This window comes from Podarcis vaucheri, assembly GCF_965113315.1.
Source record: "Podarcis vaucheri genome assembly, chromosome: 8".
Lineage (NCBI taxonomy): Eukaryota > Metazoa > Chordata > Lepidosauria > Squamata > Lacertidae > Podarcis > Podarcis vaucheri.
The window spans coordinates 12,183,325-12,208,186 of NC_138766.1; the positions used below are offsets into that span (position 1 = coordinate 12,183,325).

Genomic DNA, 24,862 nt, shown 5'->3' on the forward strand with positions numbered 1-24,862 from the left:
AACCAGAAAGATTACTTTGGCATGACTTTGCCCAAACTGATGTGACTGTTACAAATGAGGTCTCCTGAGGTGGAGGAGCTGGTTTTTGCTACATTTGGATGCTGTTGGATGCAGTGAGCTGTGTGTCTGCGTTGAAGGCAGGAAACATCAATTTAGGAAGTAGAATGCTCTGAGTTAAACACCCTCTCTGCTGCAAAGCACCTCTGTATTTTTCATGGAGGCAAGAAGAGACCTTTCTTGAAAGTTGCATCTACATTTCATAAAGGTAAAGGGACCCCTGACCATTAGGTCCAGTTGCGGACGACTCTGGGGTTGTGGCGCTCATCTCGCTCTGTAGGCCAAGGGAGCCGGCGTTTCTCTGCAGACAGCTTCCGGGTCATGTGGCCAGCATGACTAAGCTGCTTCTGGCAAACCAGAGCAGCGCACGGAAACGCCGTTTACCTTCTCGCCGGAGCGGTACCTATTTATCTACTTGCACTTGACGTGCTTTCGAACTGCTAGGTGGGCAGGAGCTGGGACTGAGCTACGGGAGCTCACCCTGTCGCGGAATTGATGGGGCATTCTACAGATGTCCACAGGATCTTAAAGGGTGTAGAGCCAGTGCTTTAGATTAATGGGCATTCTTTTTTCTCCTTTCATTCTTCTTACTTAGGTAAGAAAGTAACTAACTAATCCCACATCATCTAGATGGAGCAGGGCTTGTATCTCCCTAGCCAATGAATCTCAGAAACTGCTTGTGCCAGCTAGGATAAATGATGCTGGTCTGTGACCGTATTAATAAATTCATTCATTCATTCATTCAGCTAGGATAACTACTCACTCAACGAGCACACCAGCTGCTTCCACTGCCTTTTCTGTAGGTGCAGAGCAGCCACTAAACTCATTCAGCAGACATTATAAGACAGGCAGGTATGCTTCAGCTGAAGCACCATTTGGTCATGGGGTCCTGAAGCCAATAATTTGGTTGCTACCAATTTCCCACCTTATATCTGGAGCATTTAGTATGTCCTGGATTGATGAGCTTCACTAGCAACATAGAAAGAACCATTGGGCTCATATCTGATGGGTAGTTATTATTAATAGTTTCCTGGCTTTAGGTAATTCTAAAGCAGTGTTTCCCAACCTTTTTTGGGCAAAGGCACACTTGTTTCATGAAAAAAATCTCGAGGCACACCACCATGCCAGATGGGGAAAGGTCACTTTTTACTTATGTAAAAAAAAAAAAAAATAGTAACAGCATAGAAGGTAATGGTTAGGCTAGCATCCCTCTTCCAAATATGCTAGGTTTTTATTTGCAGGGACTGTTCTACATGGGAAAGCATTCAGCACTGTCATTCTCCCATCTGCCATCTGAATTGGTACTATTCTGGTTCAACTTACTCTGCTGCATGTGTAGATGAAAATGGCACCAAGTGTGGGGGAGGGGGCAGAACAGGTTTCAGATACAGGATATTAAGCATACACGTACTTCAGATTGAACTGGTTGCTTGCTTTGCAAGTTTTCATTTCCCAAATGACTGCCTTGGCAAGCGCAATACCTACCAGGCTCAATGTGGGTCTCGCGCTGCCGCTTCCCGCGCTCTCAAGGACCCGGGAGGAGGAAGGCGTGAAGGGAATCCCGAAGGCGCGAAAACCTCGCGCATGCGCAGGCCTTCCGCCTGCGACAGCCCAGTAGGCCGGCCGAAGCGAGCGGCGATGGGATGTGGGAGGGAGCTCGCTCGCCGCCCCGCGTGTGCCTATGTGGGGCACGTTACAGCCCCGTGACGTCAGCGCCAAGCAGGCAGCCAGGCAGGCAGACGGCGAGAGCCCCGCGCTGGGCGGCCTCTCCTCGCCACCGCCGCCCCGCCTCTCGCCGCCCGACTCGCCCGCCTCCCTCCCACGGCACACCAGGCAACGTCTCGCGGCACACTAGTGTGCCGCGGAACACCGGTTGGGAAACACTGTTCTAAAGTACTATTTTTTTCGTAGTTTTTTTTTAAGGAAGTGGGTTTCCTACATTTTAGGCAATGTTGTTCTTCCTAGACTGACTTGGTAGAGCTTAGTGAGGAAGCAACTGCATGCTGGGAGCATTCTACTTCCCTAAATTGTTATTTCCTGCCTTCATCACAAGGTGATACTGCAATCTCAGATTGAAGAACTTCTATCAGCATCAAGAACTACCTTTCGGGTAGGAACCAATGGTTCCTTTTCACTCATGTGTTGTTCAGACACCAGTCCAGGGCCCACACAATATCCTGTGATTCAGATGTCATGGAAAAATAGAACTGTGTCATCAGTGTACTGACCACACCTGGTCCCAAACCACCTAATGAGTGCTCTCAGAATCTTCATGTGGATATTAAGTAGTATTAGAGAAAGAATTGTTCCTTGCAGCACCACACAGCACAAACCCCAGGGGGCTGAAGGGCACTCTCCCAATCCTGTTCTCTGGACTTAGTCCTGGAGGTAGAACTGGAACCACTGTAACACAATGGCTTGAGTTCAGATACTCAGAATTCAAATGTGTTATTCAGAGTGAAGCGTTTAATTTAGTAAGAACAAAGAAATAAGAATTTGTGTGTCTGTAAAAATCTTATATTCAGTATTTAGGGTTTTTTGGCGTGAGAGAAGTATTTTTGGGTACGCAATATGAACAAGTCCTGCAGATGAGATAGAGCATATTATTTTAGTATGACTGCCAAAACAGGGAATGAACTGGAATTTTGTTGGCATCTCTTTCCATGTCTATAAAAATAAGGGCTTTGTCTTCCTTTGTGTTGCTTTGATTCCTGCAAGAAATGGAAGAAGCTGTCCGAACTTGTTCTCTCATGTAATGAATACTATTGGGACATAATACATTTGCTAAGGTCATCCATGTCCTGATATTAGCTAATTGGCTGAAAAGTATTGCTGGAACTCTTCCATAGAAGTCTCTTGTACAGCACAAGCTGAACTTTTGTACTGACATCTTCGCTCCTTCCTTTATGGTCCTAACACTTTTCTTCACCTTTTTCAAAGTATAGAGGTAGACTTTGTTTTGAACCTTTTGGTTTATATGTCTTTTCTTCAGGAGTAAAGCTTGCTTGTAAAATAGTGAAGAAACATTCGTTTTGGCAAGCCTTTAGGGGTTGCTTCTTAGCCTTGCCAGAATGGATTGCAGACTTGTTTGTAGAAGTTTGCTACAGTGTAGTTTTGCCTCATAATATGATTAAAAAATATTCTTCTCTCAGTTCCAACAGGTAGCCTGGGCTGTATAATGTATCAAACAAGGTCGTTATTATGTTCATATGTCTGTGTCCACAAAAGAGACATTGACTACAGCTAATTGTAGTTTCTGTATTTGATTATCACCAAATATTGTTCTCAAAACATAGTTCTTTTATCCTAAATTTATATTTGCACTGAAAGATATTTTCTGCTTCTGCCAGTACTTTTCTGCTGCTGGTTTTGGATTTATTATTTATTATTGGAAAACCATAATACATAGAAAAACATTTTTCTTTAAAAAATGAATTTATAAAAATACAACATTTGCAGCATTAGTAAACTAATCATCAACTAATTATCTTTTTAAAAATAATAATTTTATTAATATTATATTTATACACTTTGTAGCCAAGACCAGATATCAAAAATTAAGAAAACAAGTAGCAAGGGAAAGAAAAAAATAGAGAAAATAAAAATAAAAATGACATATAAAGGAAGATTATCTATCCTTCGGCATCTTTTTCTTCAGTAGTCCATGGCTTTTCCAGCCTTTACCCAATAGTCCAAAAGCCTTTGGAACCTTTCTAGGCTCAGCAAAATGTGAAAAGCACAGTATTTCTTCTAATACATAGCCTGAACTAATTTTCTAAACAGAGAAGACCCTTTTCTGTCTAGCAGCCTCATTGATAGGAGCCTTTGGCTCACTGCAAGATGTGGCCAAGAACAAACTTTGACTACAGCTCTTGGTTAAGGAGGAAAGAGCTTAACCACAACCCTGGGTTTGAAGTGCACACTAAGCCAAAACTTGGCTTAGGTATGCGCTGCACTGAACTAAAAGGGTTGGGAAGGAACAAAGCAGTTATGAGCTTCTCCCCAGAATGTTCAGGCTAAGCCATGGTTTTGTTTAGCATTGTATGTGACTATGACCAGTGTATTGACATTGACCTGGTTCTCACATCATTGTAAGTCAGAGTATGGCTTACCATGACTGCACTGACTCCCAATGGGAGTTTGCATCTGCTTTGTTTCTCCCTAGACTCTTTAGGTCAGCACGGGGCAGCAGCGCAGCATGTTGTCTGAAGCTGAGATCATAGTTAAGCTCTCCAACCTAATCATGAGCTATAGGCAAGGTGTGTCTTGTGGTTTTGGTTAAGGAGGACACCTTGCCCACAATCTCAGGTTCAGGCAATGTGATAAGCCATCCCTTAGCTTAGCTGCTTCTCTAAAAAGCCCAGGGAGAGGCAAAGCAGCTGCAGCTTCCTCCTTGGGAACCAGCAAATTTGCATATCTGTGCTAAGTTTTGGTTTAATGTGATGTGCAAACGCAGCCACTGTGACTGTTTGTAGAGCTGGCAGTTGGAAAGGACTTTTGGAACATTTGACTCTTGAAGGATCATCATATGCAGACCTTCTTAATAGTCTCCACCAAGTCTTGAAGTTGTTATTCCCTTCCCTTCTCCCTTTCCAGCTCTCTGCTAAAGGTGTGATTGACCAGATATAGTCCTTTGCTTGTTCTGGTAGTAGTATGTTAGGGTTGTTGCTTTAATGACAGGTTGCATCTATCAACTTAATATAACTGGAATAATCAGAAACTAGATGACATCCCATTTTTTCTATTTCTGTATGTATTTTAGGCATTATGGCAGGTTCAAACAGGTCAGGGGATCTTCGGGATGCTCAAAAAGCTATTCCAACTGGAACAATTCTGGCCATTTTAACAACATCATTTATCTGTATCCTTTTAATGCAATTTGCGGGGTCTAGATTTCATATTCTTGGTTTGTTTAATTAGGTTTTTGTTTTGAGAATGCACAGGTGGCTGACATATGATAGTAAAATGTGGTTATGAGGGAATCCTAAATATTTTATTTTCAATATGAGTAGGGTTGTTGGGATTTGATGAACCTTTAAGCAGAAAGCATAAGCCACTTCTCCAGGCATAGTACATCTCGTATTAGTTTATTTAGAAGCTACACCTCATTCTGACTGATTGATAAAACCGATGGGATTTGCAGCATTAATATTGGTAGATACATATAATAGCTTTGTACTATTATAAATGGAAACATGTGAACAATTATAGTATTTGTTTTATAACATTAAATTTAACCAGAGATATATGAAAATAAAAAGCTGTAATGGAGCAAATAATAAAGCAAAAACGTGAATTTTTGGAGGAAATATCTCCCTTCTTTTTCTATTCTGATTTTTTATATATATATATTTTAGGTATAGAAACAGAATATGGTACAGTCAAAGTTTAAATACTCTGCCAAATTCAATGTGGAAGTTAAAACCTTCCCCAAAGAAATCGGTGCTTAGCTTCTTTGGGATGTGCAGTAAAGTGTGCTGTTCTTCTAATGCATGGGTAGGCAAACTAAGGCCCGGGGATCCAGCCCAATCGCCTTCTAAATCCAGCCCGCGGACGGTCCAGGAATCAGCGTGTTTTTACATGAGTAGAATGTGTCCTTTTATTTAAAATGCATCTCTGGGTTATTTGTGGGGCCTGCCTGGTGTTTTTACATGAGTAGAACGTGTGCTTTTATTTAAAATGCATCTTTGGGTTATTTGTGGGGTATAGGAATTTGTTCATATTTTCCCCCAAAATATAGTCTGAGGGACAGTGGACCGGCCCCCTGCTGAAAAAGTTTGCTAACCCTTGTTCTAATGCTTTCCAGGTGTTCTTGTGGACCTCCTGTCCCCTCCCCACTTTTCCAATTTATGTTCCTTTTAAGTTCCTTGAGTCTTAATTGCAGATTTGTCCTGCATAGTACTTTTTGGAGCCTGTATAGAGGGAGTCGTCTTGAGAGACAAGTACGTAACAGTGGGGTTTTTTTGCTACATAGTTTCAAAAACTTCCTGTCCATACCTGTTTAAGTGGATGAAAATGTGAGATTGGGAAGTGTATACTGCAGAAGCTGGTATAGATAATTCAAGATAATCTGAAATGGATATCTGCTGCTTGCTTTAAGTTGCACTTTTATTCATTCTGCATGCATGTCCATGTTGCCAGTGCATGTCTTTCTACAAATAACATAGCCCTAAATCTTGTTTTTGTTTTTGTTTTTGGTGGGGGGGGGGAGAGAAGCAGACTGATATTTGTATAAGTTACGGTACTTAACTTTTCTTCCTTGTTTAATGTTGCATATGATCTTTCTCCGCAAGATTTGGACAAGCAGTTAATGGAAACCTGGTGATTGGTACGTTGGCATGGCCCTCTCCGTGGGTCATTGTGATCGGCTCATTCTTTTCCACATGTGGGGCTGGTCTCCAGAGCCTCACTGGTGCTCCCCGGCTGCTACAGGCAATTGCAAGAGATGGCATAGTACCATTTCTTCAAGTGAGTTTTTGCCTTCAAAATTTTCAGTGCTTTTACAATTTTGATTTAAAAAACCCCCCAAATCTGTTGGGCAGCCCAATCCCAGCCTCTCAGTTTTAGTGATTTATATATCACTTCCCTTGCTGTTGTGATAGGTGGGAGTTGATGTAATATTTCTAAGATGTGTCACACCCACAGCTGTGGTTTGTTAAGTGTGTTGTGAATTGTAGCTGTGTGAGGGGTGAACTACAGTTCCTATAATTTTTTTCGGGGGATCATTATGCTTTAATTGTATGGTGCGGATGTGACTGTGGTCTGCTAACATATGCAACTGAGGGAAAAACAGTAGACTCCATTTGATTTATGGTGCTTGAGGTTTGTGTGTAACAAATAATAGTTTGACTCTTTACATGGGGCCCTGTAATATTCACTTACATTAAGTTCATGCCATGCATTTTTGAAATGTATGTATTTCAGATAGATTAAATCATTAATCCTTTGTGTGTTTATTTTTTCTCCTTTTTTGTTTTTTAAAAGGTATTTGGTCATGGAAAAGCAAATGGAGAACCGACATGGGCTTTGCTTCTCACTGCGTTGATTTGTGAGATAGGCATTCTCATAGCTTCCCTGGACAGTGTAGCTCCAATCCTTTCCATGTAAGCATGTGTATATAGGTTTTACCTATATTTTTGTAATTTATTTTGAAATAATAAGTAGTAGTAATAGTAGTAGTAATATTACAGTTACTGTTTAATTTATGATGCTTACAAGAATTTTGATTCAGAGAGTTTGAGTGTCTTGTAAGAGACTTGCAAGGTAGAATGGGTAGTCAGGAAAGAGAGCATGCAATCTTGTAGCTACAGAGTTTGAGGGCACTATAGGGGTGAAGTGAGAACAAAGGAACATAGATAGGGAAAAGAACTGATAAGAAGGTGCAACAGTAAAGGCATTTAGAGTTTAACGGAAGTTAACATAGCATGCAACCATTCGGAAAACAGTAATTTGAAAAGATCAAGGGAATTAAAGATTACAAGTTAACGAAAAAAGTTTTGATAAGAAGCCAAGTAGAAGAATTTTGCAACAGGCAGTGGGAGAGGAATGAGAAAGTGAAGAAGGTTGTAACTGCATCAAAAGAGAGAAAAGGGAAGCCTCTGCAGCTTGCATGGAAACATAGACTGGTGCTCCCCGGCTGTTACAGGCAATTGCAAGAGATGGCATAGTACCATTTCTTCAAGTGAGTTTTTGCCTTTTAGCAGGCAAGTAAAAAAACAAACCCAAAAGCCTTTCATCAAGCAGAGGAAGGACCTTTTCGTCTTCCATGGTTAGCAGATAAGGTTGGGTGGCAAAGGAGCAGGGGAAGGGAGCTTTCTTGCTTCTCTTCATGAAATTCCATCAATTCATTGTTGCCAAATGACTTGCTAAATACTAGGCTGGAGTAAGTGATATTTCATGTTATGTTGCATGGCACAGTGAGGCCATTTTTAGCAGTAGCCTGATGACAAGTGTAATGGGCTATTCTTCCCTGACCAAAGTGTATTATATTACTATAGGACACATGCAGGCAACCCTTGTAGCATCTGTAGGCTCCCTGCTCCCCACTGAATGTTGGAAAGCCCTTTTGCAAACAGCCATGTACGGTGCTTTGAAGTCCTTGCCCACCTGTCAAATTTACCCCTCCAAGAATGGAGAGACGAGACTCTGGCCTATAAGCAAAAAAAGAAAAACTCCTATCCTTGCCGTATATAAAGTGTGTGTGTGTGTGAGAGAGAGAGAGAGAGAGAGAGAGAGAGAGAGAGAATGATGATGATGGATGGAGGGGAAGGAAAGAAGAGAAGAGGTGAGAGGAGAGAGAGAGAGGTTATCTGTCCACTTTTGCCTGCCCACTGCTATATCTGGCCTCCAACCACTTCCCAAAAGCAATGCCCCCGACCCAGAAAAGCTTGTCCATCCCTGGTCCAAGATGTAGATGGAATTTGTTGTAGGGCTACAACTTCCTTCACCCCTCCAAGCCCAGTTGTTGTGGTATGTTTAGGACAACGCTGCACTTTTGAAATACAGTGGATGCTCAGGTTGCAAACGTGATCCGTGCGGGAGGCACGTTTGCAACCCGTAGCGCTGCGTCTGCACATGTGCAAAGCGCGATTGCCGAAACCCGGTAGTAACCCGTTCCGGTACTTCAGGTTCGGCGCGGTGCACAACCCAAAAACGCGCAAGATGAAGTGTCTGTAACCCAAGGTACGACTGTAATTCAACACAGGCAGTTATGTGGGTCATCTGCCTCAGTCCTTGATTACAGGCTATGAGGCTAGCCCGTTGTATCCTTAGGAGAAGTGAACTTTATCACTTTGTCTGTGTCACTTTTCTTCCTCCTTTTCCTTTAACCTAACTATCTCTGTTCCAGCTATCTCTGTCCCCAAGATTAGAGTGGGTGGTGATACTCATGTCAATTGTAAATATATTTTTCTTTTGTAGGTTTTTCCTTATGTGCTATCTGTTTGTGAACTTGGCATGTGCAGTTCAAACTCTGCTCCGTACACCAAATTGGAGACCTCGTTTCAAGTATTATCACTGGTACGGCATGTTCTTTACAAATTTATTTTTTGAAGGAGAAAAACAAGCATTTGTTTTATAGTGCTATGGTCTTTTTCGGTTTAGTAGACATTGTATTGACTTGCGTGTGTATGTGTGTGTGCATGCAGGAAAGCTGTAAGAGAACACAAAATACCTATAAGAAACAATGGAAAGAAAAATGGATTTCTGTGTTGATTATTCAGTTGTTTCCTATTAGTCTATAGAAGAACAGGAGGGTATATAAATGCAAACAAGAACACAAAGATAGCTGCTGTTAAACAGAGTACAGGCATGAGTAATAGATTTCATGGGACAAATTAGAATGCAAAGAAAATTAGAAAGGGTTTCCCCCACACATTTGGCCAGTTATTCATGTTCAGAGCGAAGCAAATGAGAAACTGGATTTATTTATTGAGCTCTTGTCATAGCATAATTGTCACATTTTTAATGGCATTTTCACTTGCAAGAAAAGCCCCATGCCAGAGTGCAGGCTTTCCAAAAGGGGTTCAGGGGTGAGCATCTCAGCCTCTCATCCCCCTGAGACCCCAGGCCCTGTGCCCTCTGGAGACCCTCCTCCTTCCTTGGAGGTGCCTGAAGGTTCTGCTGGGGGGCAGGAAAGGGGGCGCAGACAGACGGTGAAGGTTTTTGTTCACCCCCTGCTTCTCCTTCGTGGTTTGCATGTCACAGAGCAAGCCTGTGGCTGTTCTTGACCATTTGCTATGAGTCAGCCAAGCCCAGGCGGCCTAGGAGCTCATGGCTGAGATAGCGAGGTACGAGGGGACAAAGGGTGGTGGCAGATGGAGAAGGAAAGGAAGGGGCCTGAGGCCTAACAGAGCCTCAGAAATTACAACACAACAATAATAATAATAATAATAATAATAATAATAATAATAATAATAATAAATTTTATTTATATCCCGCCCTCCCCAGCCGAAGCCGGGCTCAGGGCGGCTAACAACAATCAAATAATCAAACAGTAAAATAGTTACACAATCTAAAAATATTTCATTATAAAAATTAATTAAATCAAATTGAAGGCAACCAATTAAGCAAAATTCTGTGCAGGTTGCCAGAGGAGGGAGTCAGGCTGCGCCCTGACCAAAGGCCTGGCGGAACAGCTCTGTCTTGCAGGCCCTGCGGAAAGATGTCAGGTCCCGCAGGGCCCTAGTCTCTTGTGACAGAGCATTCCACCAGATTGGAGCCGCAGCCGAGAAGGCCCTGGCTCTAGTTGAGGCCAGCCTAACCACAACAATTACACAGTGAATTTTTGGAGTGAAAAAATAGAGTGTGACTATTATGCGGCGGCTACAATTAAGCTGTGAAATATGACATTCTTGAAACACTAGTGGGTTGTATTGTACATTTCATAATTCATTTAGTACAGGGAGATTGGGGCAAGAAAATGGGAAAAACAGGAATATGCCACCCACCTGGCTGTTTCTGTTTCTTCTTCCCCCCAGTCTGGGGTGACTCGTATGTTTGTGTGTGTATTTGTGTATATATAGATATCTACTTGTACAGCATGAATGTTAACAACTTGTGTTATGTGTTTCTTTTAGGACTCTCTCATTCTTGGGGATGAGTTTGTGCCTTGCCTTGATGTTCATTTGCTCTTGGTACTATGCTTTGGTAGCCATGCTAATAGCAGGATGCATTTACAAATACATAGAATATAGAGGGTAAGAATACACATTTATCTGATCTTCAGTGTAGTTGCTCAAACAATAAATTAAAAAGGTACATTCTTCCTGCACTTCTTGCATATCTGCATAACTTCTATTAAATCTCACCCAGAAAAACGAATACCTCCCATCAACCTCTATAGGAAAAGTATGTGTGTTTTCCATATCTTGTTGGGGTTTTCAGCAATTTTCTGGGCTAGAAACATGGAGGTTTAATTAAAGATATTGTTTACATAACCTTACATAAATGCCATTTAACTGCTACCCTGTTATGTGAGTTTGTTCTTTGAGAAATACATGAATCAGTGATGTTCAGATTTCTTGTGTGCTTTTCAAAGTCCTTCTGTGATTTTACAGGAAGGAGAATAGGGAGACAGCATATGTAGTTACATGACCCAGCTACTGAAGTTGATGCTACTTTACCCTGTTTAATTTTCTGTAAATATAAATAAATATATCATTGGGTTCACCAGCCCTACCCCATCACCTGGACTCGTATTTAAAAACATACGAATTATGTATAGGAGGGCTCATGCAGGCATGGCACGTGGCTCGCCTAGGAAATTATTCCACAAACTGGGCACCAGTGGAAAAAGGAACCAGTTAATATGAATATGCAGAGGTGCTCCCTCTAGGAACAGTTATTAGAGTGGGATCAAACTGGGATGATTCAGGATGCAATACATCAATAACGTGTCCTGGTCAAGCTTTTTGACATGAACATGATTCTCTGTGCTTGTGCAACTCCCCATTTGTTTCAGTGAGGCATGAAAGTTCCTGGCAGATTATGTCATGTAAGTCTTTGTCACTTGTATCCGGAAGCCCAGTTCATCCATTCCAGTTGCTTCATCATCTACTAAAGACTAAAACATAGACCAGGACTTAAAGAGGATATAAATTGGCTGCAAAGTAATAGAAAATTCATTTTTCTCATTTATTACTTTCATCCAATGTAATCTAATTCCAAACCCACCAAAATAAATTAAATTTCCGGTGTTTTGTAAAAGTTCTCTTACTCATACGCTTTCATTTAAATGAATTCACCTTTACTGTGTTTCAAACACTTCTACATGAAAGCAGTGGTTCAAATATATTCTTTCATGGATTTACAGTTGGGTAGAATAGTTGTTTAAAATAAACTGTAATTGCAGAGTTGTGTCAGTCTAGACCCAATATATTTTTGTGTATTGTCTTATGTTTAGCGAAGCAATAGAGGTATATTATCATAAACATACAATTTTTTTTACTCTCCTTTTTATTTCTTCTTTTAAGAGCTGAAAAAGAGTGGGGAGACGGAATCCGGGGTTTGTCCTTGAATGCTGCTCGTTATGCTCTGCTTCGGGTTGAACAGGGTCCTCCTCATACTAAAAACTGGAGGTAAAATTAAATGCACTATATTTAATAAATCCAGATCCATTAATGTTGCAATCCTATTCCTAACAATTGGAAGTAAGCTCCATTAAACTCAGTTTTTAAACTTGCTTCTAAGCCAGACATGTCCAAAGTCCGTCTCGGGGGCCTAATTTGGCCCGTTGGTCGATTGAATCCGGCTCCCGTGGCAGTATAATTCCTGGGGTAAAATCCTTAAAAAAGCTCAGCAACTTCAATCCAAAAAAAAAAAAAAAGCCTCAACAACTTTGGGGTAAAATTGTAAAAAAAACCTCAACAACTTTGGTTGGCCCTCACGCATGTTCACTTCATCAAATCCGACCCTCTTTGAAAAAGGTTTGGGCACCCCTGTTCTAAACAGACATGAGCTAAGTCTGATCCTGGTGTCCTTAGTTGTTGAGATTAAAACTTGCTGCTGTCTAAGAAGTTCCATCCTGTATTCTTGGACCCTCAAGAGCAGGGGTAGACTTCCATTTATTGTTGGACTCACAATTCCCATCAGCCTCAGTCAGCATAGCCATTGGCCCAGGATTATAAAAGCTGCAGTCAATCAACGTTTGGTTATCACCATACTAGAGTGTGATGGAATGTCAGGAACTGGTTATCTCTTCTCTCTCTCTCTCTCTCTCATGCGCGCGCACACACACACACATTGTTGTCATAATCCTGCATTATATATTTCACTAACCCCAGAGTCGTCTGCAACTGGACTTAACTGTCAGGGGTGCTTTACCTTTTTTATCAGCTATTTTACTTACTTACTTACTTACTTACTATTTTACTTACTTACTTACCGTACTTACTTACTGTATTACTTTAGGCCACAAGTCTTGGTTCTGCTGAACTTGGATTCAGAGCAGGTGGTAAAACACCCACGGCTGCTTTCCTTCACCTCTCAATTGAAAGCTGGGAAGGGACTGACCATTGTGGGATCTGTCCTTCCAGGAATATACTTGGATAAATTCACAGAAGCTCAAAGGGCTGAGGAGGTATGTATTAAAACACAGCTGCAGTAATAACATTTGCAAATATGAATAGCTTGGGTTTAGAAAGCACTGTTTTTTTCTGCTGTAATGTATTCTGTAATTTTGACTATATTTAAGCATGTTGGAAAGGGTAGTCAAAATATTTTGGATCTTTAGGTGCACTTAAATGATGGCAGATAATTTTACATTTGTTGGATCTAATTACTACAGATGTGATTATTTATGATCATATTATGTCATTGCTTTAGTGATATAAATCTAGAAAACGCTGCAGTGAAAATGATTTAACTTTTTAAAAAAACCATGGGCTAGAGATTGAAGCTAGTTAGTTAATACGGACTAAGGTGCAATACTCAGTCAGGGATAGTGCTGAAAACTGAATGGAGGAGAGTAGGAGGGAGGAAAAACATGTGGACTCAAACTATTAACCAAAGCCAAGGGATTTTAAAATGTTCTGGCCTCGGCATCCATTGTAATTAATGATGTATCAAAAGGATTTTTACAAAGATGCTATCAGTGACAACTTGATATTTACTATAGATTGGAATTACATTCTCTATGATTTATATAAATATTTGTATATAATGTTCATGCAAGACCATGACCTTACATTGGTTGGCGTGCTGTGTGAGAGAATCATGTAAATGCCGCTTATTATAACTAATATTATTATTATTTTGAGGGGGAGACAAGGTAGTTAATAAAACCAACACCCTCACATCACCAGCACTGGTCTTCTGTTTCCTTTGGTGAATACGAAAAGATTTACAGAGTTGGAGAAACACAGTACAGTTAACCTGGATTAGTGTTGGATAACCAAGAGCCCCACATTACTGAGGTCATTAACGCCTTGCTATTTGGAAAGGTGGGATTGCAATCAGATTTGAGGTCAGAGTTCCATCAAATATATTTGTTGAGATACATAGCTACAATATATAGTCCCAAAGTGTCAGAAATCCTGCAGATTTCATCTGTAAAATTAATAGAATAATAAGAAAAGCAATTTATGAAGTCAAAGCTTTGTAATGAGCTTTACACTTCATTTTATGAAGACGCTAGGAAATGGGTAATTAGTACATGGCTTAGCAGTCCTAATTCTTTCTTCATTAGTTTCATTTTTTGAAATGTTAAGTCCTTCCAAAAAGTAAGCTTGGCTCTAAAAAGCTCACATAGAGATCTTCAGCCTGAACTAAGATTATCTTTGGAAGAGCTGTACACTAATGGGGAATCTAATGTTAACACAAGCATTGGGTAGCCAGACTTTTGTATTGCTGTCAGTTCCATCTATTTTTTAATAGAATATTTGAGGGTAAGTCTAAGACAGACTTTCTTTAATAAGCAAAAGAGAAAATTAGGGAAGAGCAGGTTTGCTCTGCCAAATGTACTGTTCTGCTGGCTTCTGGTTTAACTTGGAGGAATTCTAAAATTAATATTAGAATTGGTAACATTGCCTTTTTGGTACCCTTTACAGTTTTTAATCTTTGTTTTTTGCAGGTTACCAATATGCACTGGCATATACAGTGGTGCCCCGCAAGACGAATGCCTCGCAAGACGGAAAACCCGCTAGACGAAAGGGTTTTCCGTTTTGGAGGTGCTTTGCAAAACGAATTTCCTATGGGCTTGCTTCGCAAGACGAAAATGTCTTGCGAGTTCCTGCGGGGTTTTTTTCCTCCCCCCCCTTTTTCCCAAGCCGCTAAGCCGCTTATCAGCTGATCCTAAGCCACTAAGCCGCTTAACAGCTGATCCGCTAAGCCACTTATCAGCTGATCCGCTAAGCCGCTAAACCGCTTATCAGCTGATCAGCTAAGCCCGCTAAGCCGCTAATAGCGCTAAGCCGCTAATGGGCTTGCTTCGCAAGACGAAAAAACCGCAAGACGAAGAGACTCGCGGAACGGATTCTTTTTGTCTTGCGAGGCACCACTGTATGTGCATTGATTAAACGGTAGCATAGAAATGAATCCTGATGCAATTGTGTCAAGATCCTTTTTTACACTGCAGTTTCAGTCTATAACCTTGTACTGGTGCACACCCGTAAGCCTGCAAGAAAAAGAAGATGTAAACTGAGAACTTAAGCAAACTCTGTATGCTCTGTAGTCTCTACAATGCCTAGAGTGGGGTGGGGAGGAAGATTGCAACACATTTGTGCCACTCCACAAGCAAAATCAGTAGTTCCATCAATTCTCCCCATCTCTAGCCCAGAGAGGGATTTTGAGAAGGAAACATCCTTACAACAGGAACTTTGAGCACATTTTGTCTTTCTCTGGAGTTCTGATTCCTTCTTATAGTTCCTTGGGTTAGGATGGGGATGTAGGGTTCAGGGAAGACATTTGCTTATTAATTAGTAGCTTTAAGAGCAGATGCTGTCTGGGAAACAAGCCTGATACCCTGGGCTGGCTGGAACGGCCAACAGAATCTGGGTACCAGTTGTCAGCCAAGCAGGATATTTTCATTAGAAGCATTGTAATACATTGTGTCCCTGCCCCAAATGAGGGAGTGACACACACCAAGTATTTCAAACAGCAGTATATATACACTTTTCAAGCAAAGAGGAAGCAAATGGGTAGTTATATGGCAATACTTCCTTCTACTAGCTTATACTGGTTTAATCACGAGGCCTAACAACTTTCTTATCTTTCTGTCCTTCCTGATTCCTCAACAGTTTACAGCATTAGCTCCTGCATATGTGTTGTATGTGTTCTCTTGTGGTTCTCTTGCAAGCACAACCTCCACATTCTGACCGTCACTTGTTCAGCCCTTCTGACATCTGACACAATTGGCTGTGGGGTTCCCCACTACACTTAGAAGTATTCTCCTTTTGCCTGGTTTGAGGCTGCGCAGGCTCCCTGTGAAACTAGAGCAGTAAGCCAGTGGGAACAACTTCTGCGTGCTGGGGGTGCACTGTGACATTTAAGCAGGCCAGCTTTGAAGTTGGATAGTACAATGCAGAGGACTGCTGTGACTCAGTGACCCACCTCTCATATTGATTGGCTCGTTGCTCTTGAATGTACGATTTTATGGCCGCTTTCCTTCCATGACATTCCTCCTTTGGGTACTTTAGGCATACTTTGGGTCTAAGTAACTCCATTACTTTCCCCACCTCCAGCCCTTGTGCCATTGGGTATTCAGTGTGACAAGAGGAAATGCATAAAGAACTGGATGAAGAAGACTCAGATCTTATATAATTTTATATAATTTTGTGTTTACCAATTATTTCAAGAATACCTTTAAGCAGAATTTTTGTGGGGGTATCCCATGCTTTCTCATTCAAAGTGTGGTGTAAATTTTATCTTTTTCTTTTTTCTTTGTATTTCTATCTTTTGTGTTTTGGAAACTTTAATAAATATGATTTTAAAAAAAACAACAAAGTGCGGTGTAAATTAAAGGTTTGCTTTATTTTACATCTACTGTAATGCACCTCCTATGTGATTGCAGACTGACTTTTTTTTTTGTATTAATTACCAAAAGTCAACATTATGTTTTTGAACAAAACTGTATCCAGGAAGACTCAAAATAGTTCCTTCCGTGCAGTGACAGAGCTTGAAATCGGACTTCGCACTGCAATGTGCAATTAGAATGAACATAAGATCATTTGTGGCTTAGTGCTTAAAGCAGAACGCTTTATTCTTGGCCTGTGCAAGTCAGCATTTACTTAAATGTAGCACCCTCTTAATATTTAACAAGGTATTAAAGCTCAGAGGTCTGCCTGGAGTAATTCCCAGAAACGAAAGGAGATGGCTCAGCGGTTTGTAAATGGTTGCCGAGATGAATTTTTAATCACAATAGTTTGATTATTTAAAAACCAGTTACTCTATTGTATTCTGAACATAATTTTACAATTATCCCTTGCTACTGGAAAGATAAAAGTTTCATTTAATTTGAATAAACACTGTATACATACAGGTTGTGCAGCAACACATTCTCTGAGCAATGCCAAAAAAATAAAGTAAAATGAAATGAAATATTAAATACAAGAACAAAAGAAAAGACAGCATAATAGAAAAGCTTTTTAACTCACAGAGGAGGTAAGGCCAGCCACACCTTAGAAGCCCAGTGTCTTAAGATAACAAAAACATAACCAAAAAGCAATGAAGAAGGCACCAGGTGAGCTTCTCTTGGGAGTCTGTCTGGGAAGCATCAGGGTTCCTATCTATACAGCATATATTGCTAAAATTATTCAAGAATAAATGCAAATCATGCCAAGGATAGCTTTAAAACGAGGAATAGCTCTGGCCTGTACAGATTTTCTAGCTTTTGAAGCAAAAGCTTGTTAAGGTTCCAGCAGCACAGATTTTCCTTGTGCAATGAAGTCTTCTCCCGCACTCCCCCATGCTCCCCCTAAATATGTTCTGGGGGTTCGAACCCCCCAACCCTCCAAAGCAGATTTGGGGATCCCTGGGGGAGAAAGGGGTAAATTCCTGTTGTATTCTCTGGAATCCTTGCACTAGTTTTTATTAGGGCAAATGAGTTAGTTGAATACAGTGTCATATTATATGTAATTAGTAGTCTACATCACAGAAGAAGATTGCATATCTAATTATTCCCAATCTCCTCTTATTTATGAAAATGGATAGATTTGCACCTTATTTTTAAGTAGTAAATCTAATTTCCAGATAACAAAGGTGATAATTAGTTCAGTAATTCATTTTCTCACTTTAGGCCTTGTAAGTGTTTCATTTAACACTTTACCTCTAATTCAACCTTGTTATTTAATAAAGTTAAATATCAAACTGGTATTTCTGGGAGTAGTTTAATAGTCATAGTAATTGGTTAGAATTGTGTGACTTTTCTTGGTGGATAACGTTTTAAATGTCTGAAATATAACTTAATAGGAAATCCTTATTTCAAAAGAGAAGCCTGATTTTATTGCCGGAAATCCTGCTTGCTTAAGTTTCCTTTCCTGTATGTTTACAGCTGAACAATGCAAAAACCCTAATAGAACTGTCCACAGTATTTTAGGAAATGCTTCATGCTTTACTACTCTGTTATGAGTGTTTATAAGTATTTATGTATCTTTTATCCCTACAGAATATTCGATCATTAATGGGAGCAGAGAGGACCAAAGGATTTTGCCAGATTGTGGTATCATCCACTGTTAGAGATGGAATTTCCCATTTGATTCAATCTGCTGGCCTTGGAGGGATGAAGCATAACACTGTCTTGATGGCATGGCCTCAGTCCTGGAAACATACTGATAATCCTTTCTCTTGGAAAAACTTTGTTGGTATGTGTGGCTGTACAAGTTATACAAATCATATTCGCAACGTGCAATATAGTAACACTTCATCTAAAAAGTCATCTGATTGACCTCTGAATGTTCAAAATTTCCAGTATGAAACAGTGCCCTGAAATGGAGGTTTTGAAAAGAGCATTTCACAGATTGACCTTAGTGTCCTCCTGGAGTGGCGCTGTCACACTGTTTTATGATGTTCCATTCCTAACTGTGGGGTCACTTCCAGAGAATAGCATTGGATGATTTCTGTTTGACTCCATGGCCGTTGTGCTGTGGAGTCTTGCAGAGTTTTCTTCTTGTGCCTCGTGCTATTTAATGCCTGTATGATCTTGTGCCTTGGGTGAAGGATGGGCCTCTGAAAATGCAAAAGCCAGTCAACCCTGGCTCAAGTAATTATTAAAAAAATGTACTATACCAGGGATGTCCAACAGGTTGATCACAATCTATTGGTAAATCCCTGGGGGGTTTTGGTAGATCGCGGCCAGTCGCTGGCTCCCTTTCCTTAGTGACGATGAAAGAGCACCCGCCCCCCCGCCCTCCATTCTTGCATGATCTCTAGAACGGAAGATGGATTTTTTCACTGTGAGGCTGACTGTCTTCTTAGCGATCTTTTGGTTTTCCCCTTTATACCCCCCCCCAAAAAAAGCTCATAAACTTTGCCCTGAACCCCTAAAAAGGAGACTTTCCTCCCTATTCTGTGAGTAGATCGCAGTCTCTTTGGAGTTGGACGTCCCTGTGAAAGTGTGACGTCCCAATGTGAAAGTGTACAGGTTATCTACATTTAATTATTTTGCGCATCACTGTGGCACAGATACAGCTCAAACTTTTATTAAACCTTTAATATGTCCAACACGACAAGAACCAAACTTCAGTGGTACAGATTCTGCTTTGCTTGCAGACTGTTCCAGGATCAACCCCAGGTAGAGTTAGGAGATCTTCCTGCTTCAAATGCTGGAAAGCTACTTCCAGTCATTGTAGACAGTACTTACTGAGCTAAATAGACCAGTGTTCAAACTTGGTATAAGGCAGCTTCTTAGGTTCCTAACTAGGATAAAAGTTTTTAGAAATACCAATAGTGGTTTTCAGCAGTCCTGTTTCCTTTTCCAGACACTGTTCGAGAAACAACAGCTGCACAGCAAGCCCTTCTAGTTGCCAAAAATATAGACTCGTTCCCTACGAATCAAGAGCGTTTTAGTGAGGGCAACATAGACGTTTGGTGGATTGTTCATGACGGAGGCATGTTGATGTTGCTTCCTTTCCTGCTGCGACAACACAAGGTACTAGGCTTTCTTTCCATTGGGAAACTTTGCTTTTAAATGAACAAGTGTTAATTGTAAGCTCTTTGAGGCTAGGAACTTTTGCATGTGAAATCCTATAAAGGATCCAGATAGTTCTGCATAAACAAAACGACTAGTAGCCCGGACATGAGATAAAGTCAGTGTAGGATCTCTTTGTGCCATAAACCTTTGGAGTATAACAGAAGGCCTGATTTTCTCTTACTGAGAAGAGTTTCTGTAAGCCTAATGATGGCAACATCTGAAGTCATCTGCATACAGAGAAGTTCTAAAGGCTGGATATTATGTGCATGAAGTCACTGTCTTCTTCCTCACTTTCCTCTTGTCCAGCTACATTGGACTTCTTCTGGTAGGGGAAAGCTTATGAGAGATGGGCATTAGGCAGGAATGCAGTACTACGCTGTTAGCAGTGCTAACAGAAAACCACAGTAAAGAACCAGCAGCAGTACATTGCCAGCTATAAAGTTACGAGAAATCACTTCCACATTTGTAAAAAAAAAATGTTCTCTCCTACTGACAGGTTTGGAGAAAATGTAAAATGCGCATCTTTACTGTAGCTCAAATGGATGACAATAGTATTCAAATGAAAAAGGATCTCCAGATGTTTTTGTACCATCTTCGAATTAATGCTGAGGTCGAGGTTGTTGAAATGGTAAGGTTTTTGATGCACCCAGTTAAGCTTTCATTAAATGTTTGTGTTTATCCTTAGCTGAGGAACGTTATTTAAGATGTCCATTGTGGGAAAAGATACCTACGTGTAATTTAAAAAACAACAACAAAAAACCCCTGCTTTTAGTGAGCCCCAAAGCAACTCACATAATTGTGTGTGTGTGTGCCTTGGGCTTGTGGTTTGTTTCATGCAAACAAACCCTGAGCTATAACCAAGATTTGTTCTTCTCTCACCAATCAAGCTTGTTTGTGGAGACAAATCTTGAGCCTGGGTTCAGACAGCACGAAAAGCCAAGCTCTGTTTTGTTTTGTCCATGACACATATTTCGTTTTAAATCAGTGTCTTAAAAAAAAAAAGACACTTAATATACTCCCAATCCAGATTAGATTATGATCCAGTCAAGGCTAAGCATATTCACATCCTAGTGATTTCAGTGGGAAAGTTAAAACAGGTGTCTCACTGCAGTTAAACTAACTTGATCGTGTCCATTTATTTTTTCTTCCACCCTGGTAGAAATCTGAATGCTCCTTTAAGAGTTTACATCTGGCTGCACAAATAGGTCACCAACTTGTGGCTGAGTGGGCAGTCTTTTCAACCAGTGCAAGTTAGACTTGAGGGACCCTTTTTTCTCTAATACTTTCATCATTTGTGGCTGTAGTCCTAACAGAGAGGAAACTGGCCTCTATTTTAGCTCCCTCTACTGGAGGATTTAGTTGAATAAGGTTGGAGTATGTGTGTTTAGGGGTAGTCTCAAGGGATTGACCCAATCATCAGGGCTACTAGCATATGGTTTCTTTTTATTGCAAATAACATTTATTTATTTTTCCAGTTTGAAAATGATATTTCAGCATTTACGTATGAGAAGACCCTTGTGATGGAACAGAGATCTCAGATGCTAAAGCAAATGCAGCTTTCTAAAAATGAAAGGGAAAGAGAGGTAATGCATTTTATTTTCTTATTTTCAAAAACCATTAAAATAATGTATGAGCAAACCCAAACTCTGGTGCTCATTAATGAGGTCAGCCAGATGGGTGGGGTATAAATCATAAAAATATTATTATTATTATTATTATTACCTACAAGAGCAGTGCCATTTATATCAAAGAGGAATCAATCCTCAAGTACATGCTTACGAAGGTGAAGATCAGAAATGCTTATAAAATACAAAAAAAATAGTTTTTGTTCTAATAAAAGACTCCGCTTTAGAATATTTTTTTCACTGAAAACATTAAAGGACAGCACCGATTTGAAACAAGAATTACTCTATCTAGAGTGGAGGCCCAACCTATGACTTCCAAATCCCTTATATCAACATTTTAATTAGCGGGCTTCTTCAACTTTTTAAGAACGGAGTAGCAGACAAATTTTCTTTTTAAAGAAATCCTTGGTTCTTTCACTATGTCCGTAGGGTCTTCGGATTTTCAGATTTACTCTCATATTGGAAAACTAACTTAAGCACAGAAAGCATCATATGGTGGGGAGGAACACCACTGCACTCCTTGCCTCAGGTCAGCATCCTTGCTGTCCCTTAACGGGAGGTGGAGGCAGTAAGGAACCTGCCACTGCAATCCATGATAAGTTACCCACTGCAGTACCCATTGTTTAGATGTACTATGCTTCCTTCTGTTGTTTAACTAGTGCCATTGTATTTTATGAGCTAATGATATGCTTTTTCCGGTTGTGCCTGGTGACCTTCCTGTCCCAGATTCAGAGCATCACTGACGAGTCTCGTGGCTCAATCAGAAAGAAGAGCCGCTCTAGCCCACAATGTATTGGTCAAGATGTAGACAATCTGCTACCTAATGACATTCAGGAGGAAGAGGTAGAAATTGTACCCACCTGACTGTTCCCTTCCCATGACAACACTTACAGTGCCATTGTAAACCATAGCGGTACTAATTACTACCACTAACCTGTTCTAATTCTTACTAATTACACTATTATATGTAGGGAGTACCATTCCTACGGTATAAAAGCAGATGAGTTTTTTAAAATAGAAATTTCAGTGTTCAGCTTTTCAGAATAGACCATTCTGAATATCCCCCCCCTCCCCCGGTATCTTTAGTTGAATCACTTGGTTGAACAACATGGTATTCAAGTCTTATGTTCATAGGGGAAGCCCCTGAATCTGGTATCAGTGCTATGTACATTAAAGAAAGACTTGTGGTACTGCTCTCCACACAAGAACACACATATTCAAAATTCTGAGTTTCCAGGAAAGACAGAAATTTGGAAAGTTGTTTTCAGAACTTCCCTGGAATAAATCCATTCATAAGCATTCTGCAGTTATATTTATTGCAGTGATTTCTTCCATGAAGAAATCATAGGACCACCAGAATTGTCACTCTGAACCAATCAAACAAGTCTAGGCAATATTTAACAGAAATATTTAAAGGCTATGCAGGTTAGCACTCAAGACACTCCTTTCAGGAAACATACAACAAATAAGATTCTTTTTTTTTTTAAAATCGTGATCTTTGATATTAGAAGCCAAATCATTAATCACAATCTACCACAATTCCAGTATTTATGAGAAATCTCAAGCTTTATCACACTCAGCTGTGTGCAAAATTGTAGCCCTTCTCTCATTTTGTTAAATTGCTTAGATTTAATAATAGACTTCAGCAATAATTTTGTGTTTCTGAATCTTGATTGTTCATATAGAAATAATGATTGCCTTTAATGTTCTACAGAATGCCATGATACATGTAATACATTTTAAGCCCGGTTATAATTTTAAAAATGGCACTTCAAGTGTGGCTCCTTGTGTTCAAACCCGGATGTCCTAATTTTAGTTCTTAGCAATGTGGAATGTCCTTTTGTAGATCACCTTTAGTAAGTTCAGTGTAGTTGTGTGTTTGAAGTGATAACAAAATAATCCAAAATTAGAATTTAGTAAATGTCACCCCTTTCTGTTCTTTTAAAATGTTGTATTTAAATCCCATGGTTTATCAGATCTTAAATGTTTTCAATCCAGCAGTAACTGATGTCAGTAATTATCATTTGTGTCCTAAAGCCTGAGGTATTTTTTTAGAAAAATAAAAACATTAACCTAAATGTTAATACCTTCATTGGATATTGTTTGGCTTTATCCCTCTGATAGTATCTCCTCTTTGGAACAAGTCTGAATTGTTTGTTGTTAACACTAGTGTGGTAGATTGTTGTGTTTATTACTTCGTTATTCATTGCACTGTTCTGCATTCTTTGACGAACAGTTTGTCAGTATAAAAGTAGAATGTTTCTCGGTTATTGAAATTAAGGAATATAAAAAGCAGTACTGTATAAGCGAAAATGCATACATGTTAACTCAAACTAGTTTTAGGATAATTCAGTAATGTAATTAAGACTTTGTGACAGAATTATAGCATTTCAGCATTTTGTGCATTGATGCAAACGTTAATGAAAAAGCTCTCTGGTTGAACTGGTTACATACGTTATATAGGATGTTACAGACTTGTATTCACAGGCACTGTGATACTAACGTGACATACAGAGCCTTTGCAGAGAATAATTCTATTGCGCAGTGTTTCCTGCTATGTTGCTACATTTCATAGTACTTAAATATCAGTATTTTGATGCTGTTAAAATGTCTTCCCACCCCATCTATTGTGATAGCGGGTAATAACATGAATATGGAGGTGAGATATTAATGAACAATTTGGATGGTGGCTGTGACTTCTGGTGACAAGTGATGCAGTTCCTACAACCAGTGAGCTTGCTATTTTTTGACAGTTTTTAATTTTAAAGTTTTAAGCTTAGAAAGGTATAGATTTTACACCAGAGCTGAAACTCTCAGCAATCAAAAGCACTGGCTTTGTAGTATCCTAAATGCCAGATTTTGTTTCAGAAGTTTCTTGAGCCAAAACTTTTTCACACTTTACTGTCATGTTGCTCTTTCTAAAGAACAGTAGCGCCATCTATGGAAATAGGATTGAATGGCATGTGGCTTGCTATATTATCATGTAATCTTCCAACAAAAATATGTAATTTGTCCATTGGGTCAGCCTCCATACCCAGGGACTGTAAAATGGCCAATGTAACACCAGTTTTTGAAAAGGGATCCTGGGAGGATCTTAGAGATTATATGCTGGTTAGCTTGCCTGTCCCAGCAAAACTGGTGGAAAGTATTGTTAAAGATAAAATAACCAAGCATGTGGAAGAACAAGACTTGCTGAAGCAGAACTAGCATGGCTTCTGTAAGGTTGAGTCCTGTCTTACTAATGTGTTAGAGTTCTTTGAGAGCATCAACAAGAAAATAGAGATGATCTGGTTGACATAGTTTTTAACAAGGGACTTCACCAACCTGAGTAAATTCTGCAGTCGTGCAATAAGAAGAGAGGTCCTCTTCTGGAACAGGAGCTGGTTATGTAAGAGGTAGCAAAGAATGGGAATAAAAGGCAAATTCCATCCTACAAATCATTAGGAAAGAAATTGAAAACATGGTTGTTGGCATACGTTTGGCTCAAGAGACATTGGCATGTGCCTCCACGGGGCTTCACTTTTGCCACAGAATCAATCTGTGAAGTGCAACTCTC

At 40.0% G+C, this 24,862-nt stretch overlaps 2 protein-coding genes across 7 annotated transcripts in view; one reads left to right on the plus strand and one right to left on the minus strand.

The window, feature by feature from the left end:
- MAJIN (membrane anchored junction protein) overlaps window positions 1–24,862 on the minus strand; it is a gene marked incomplete at its 5' end in the record, with an annotated part of 238,719 nt that overhangs the window by 110,297 nt on the left and 103,560 nt on the right. The gene's annotated exons all lie outside the window — the stretch shown is intronic.
- Window positions 1–24,862, plus strand: part of SLC12A7 (solute carrier family 12 member 7) — a 99,630-nt gene that overhangs the window by 66,438 nt on the left and 8,330 nt on the right. For 3 of the 4 annotated variants that reach the window (XM_082234233.1, XM_082234232.1, XM_082234235.1), the window contains exons 10-22: window positions 4,820–4,918; window positions 5,942–5,999; window positions 6,351–6,525; window positions 7,042–7,160; window positions 8,977–9,075; window positions 10,635–10,754; window positions 12,030–12,134; window positions 12,967–13,135; window positions 18,158–18,353; window positions 19,470–19,639; window positions 20,178–20,309; window positions 21,157–21,264; window positions 22,033–22,149. In XM_082234233.1, coding sequence (XP_082090359.1) covers window positions 4,820–4,918; window positions 5,942–5,999; window positions 6,351–6,525; window positions 7,042–7,160; window positions 8,977–9,075; window positions 10,635–10,754; window positions 12,030–12,134; window positions 12,967–13,135; window positions 18,158–18,353; window positions 19,470–19,639; window positions 20,178–20,309; window positions 21,157–21,264; window positions 22,033–22,149 — 1,667 coding nt within the window. The remainder of the gene's footprint in view (window positions 1–4,819; window positions 4,919–5,941; window positions 6,000–6,350; window positions 6,526–7,041; window positions 7,161–8,976; window positions 9,076–10,634; window positions 10,755–12,029; window positions 12,135–12,966; window positions 13,136–18,157; window positions 18,354–19,469; window positions 19,640–20,177; window positions 20,310–21,156; window positions 21,265–22,032; window positions 22,150–24,862) is intronic. The other variant, XM_082234234.1, reaches the window with a different exon arrangement.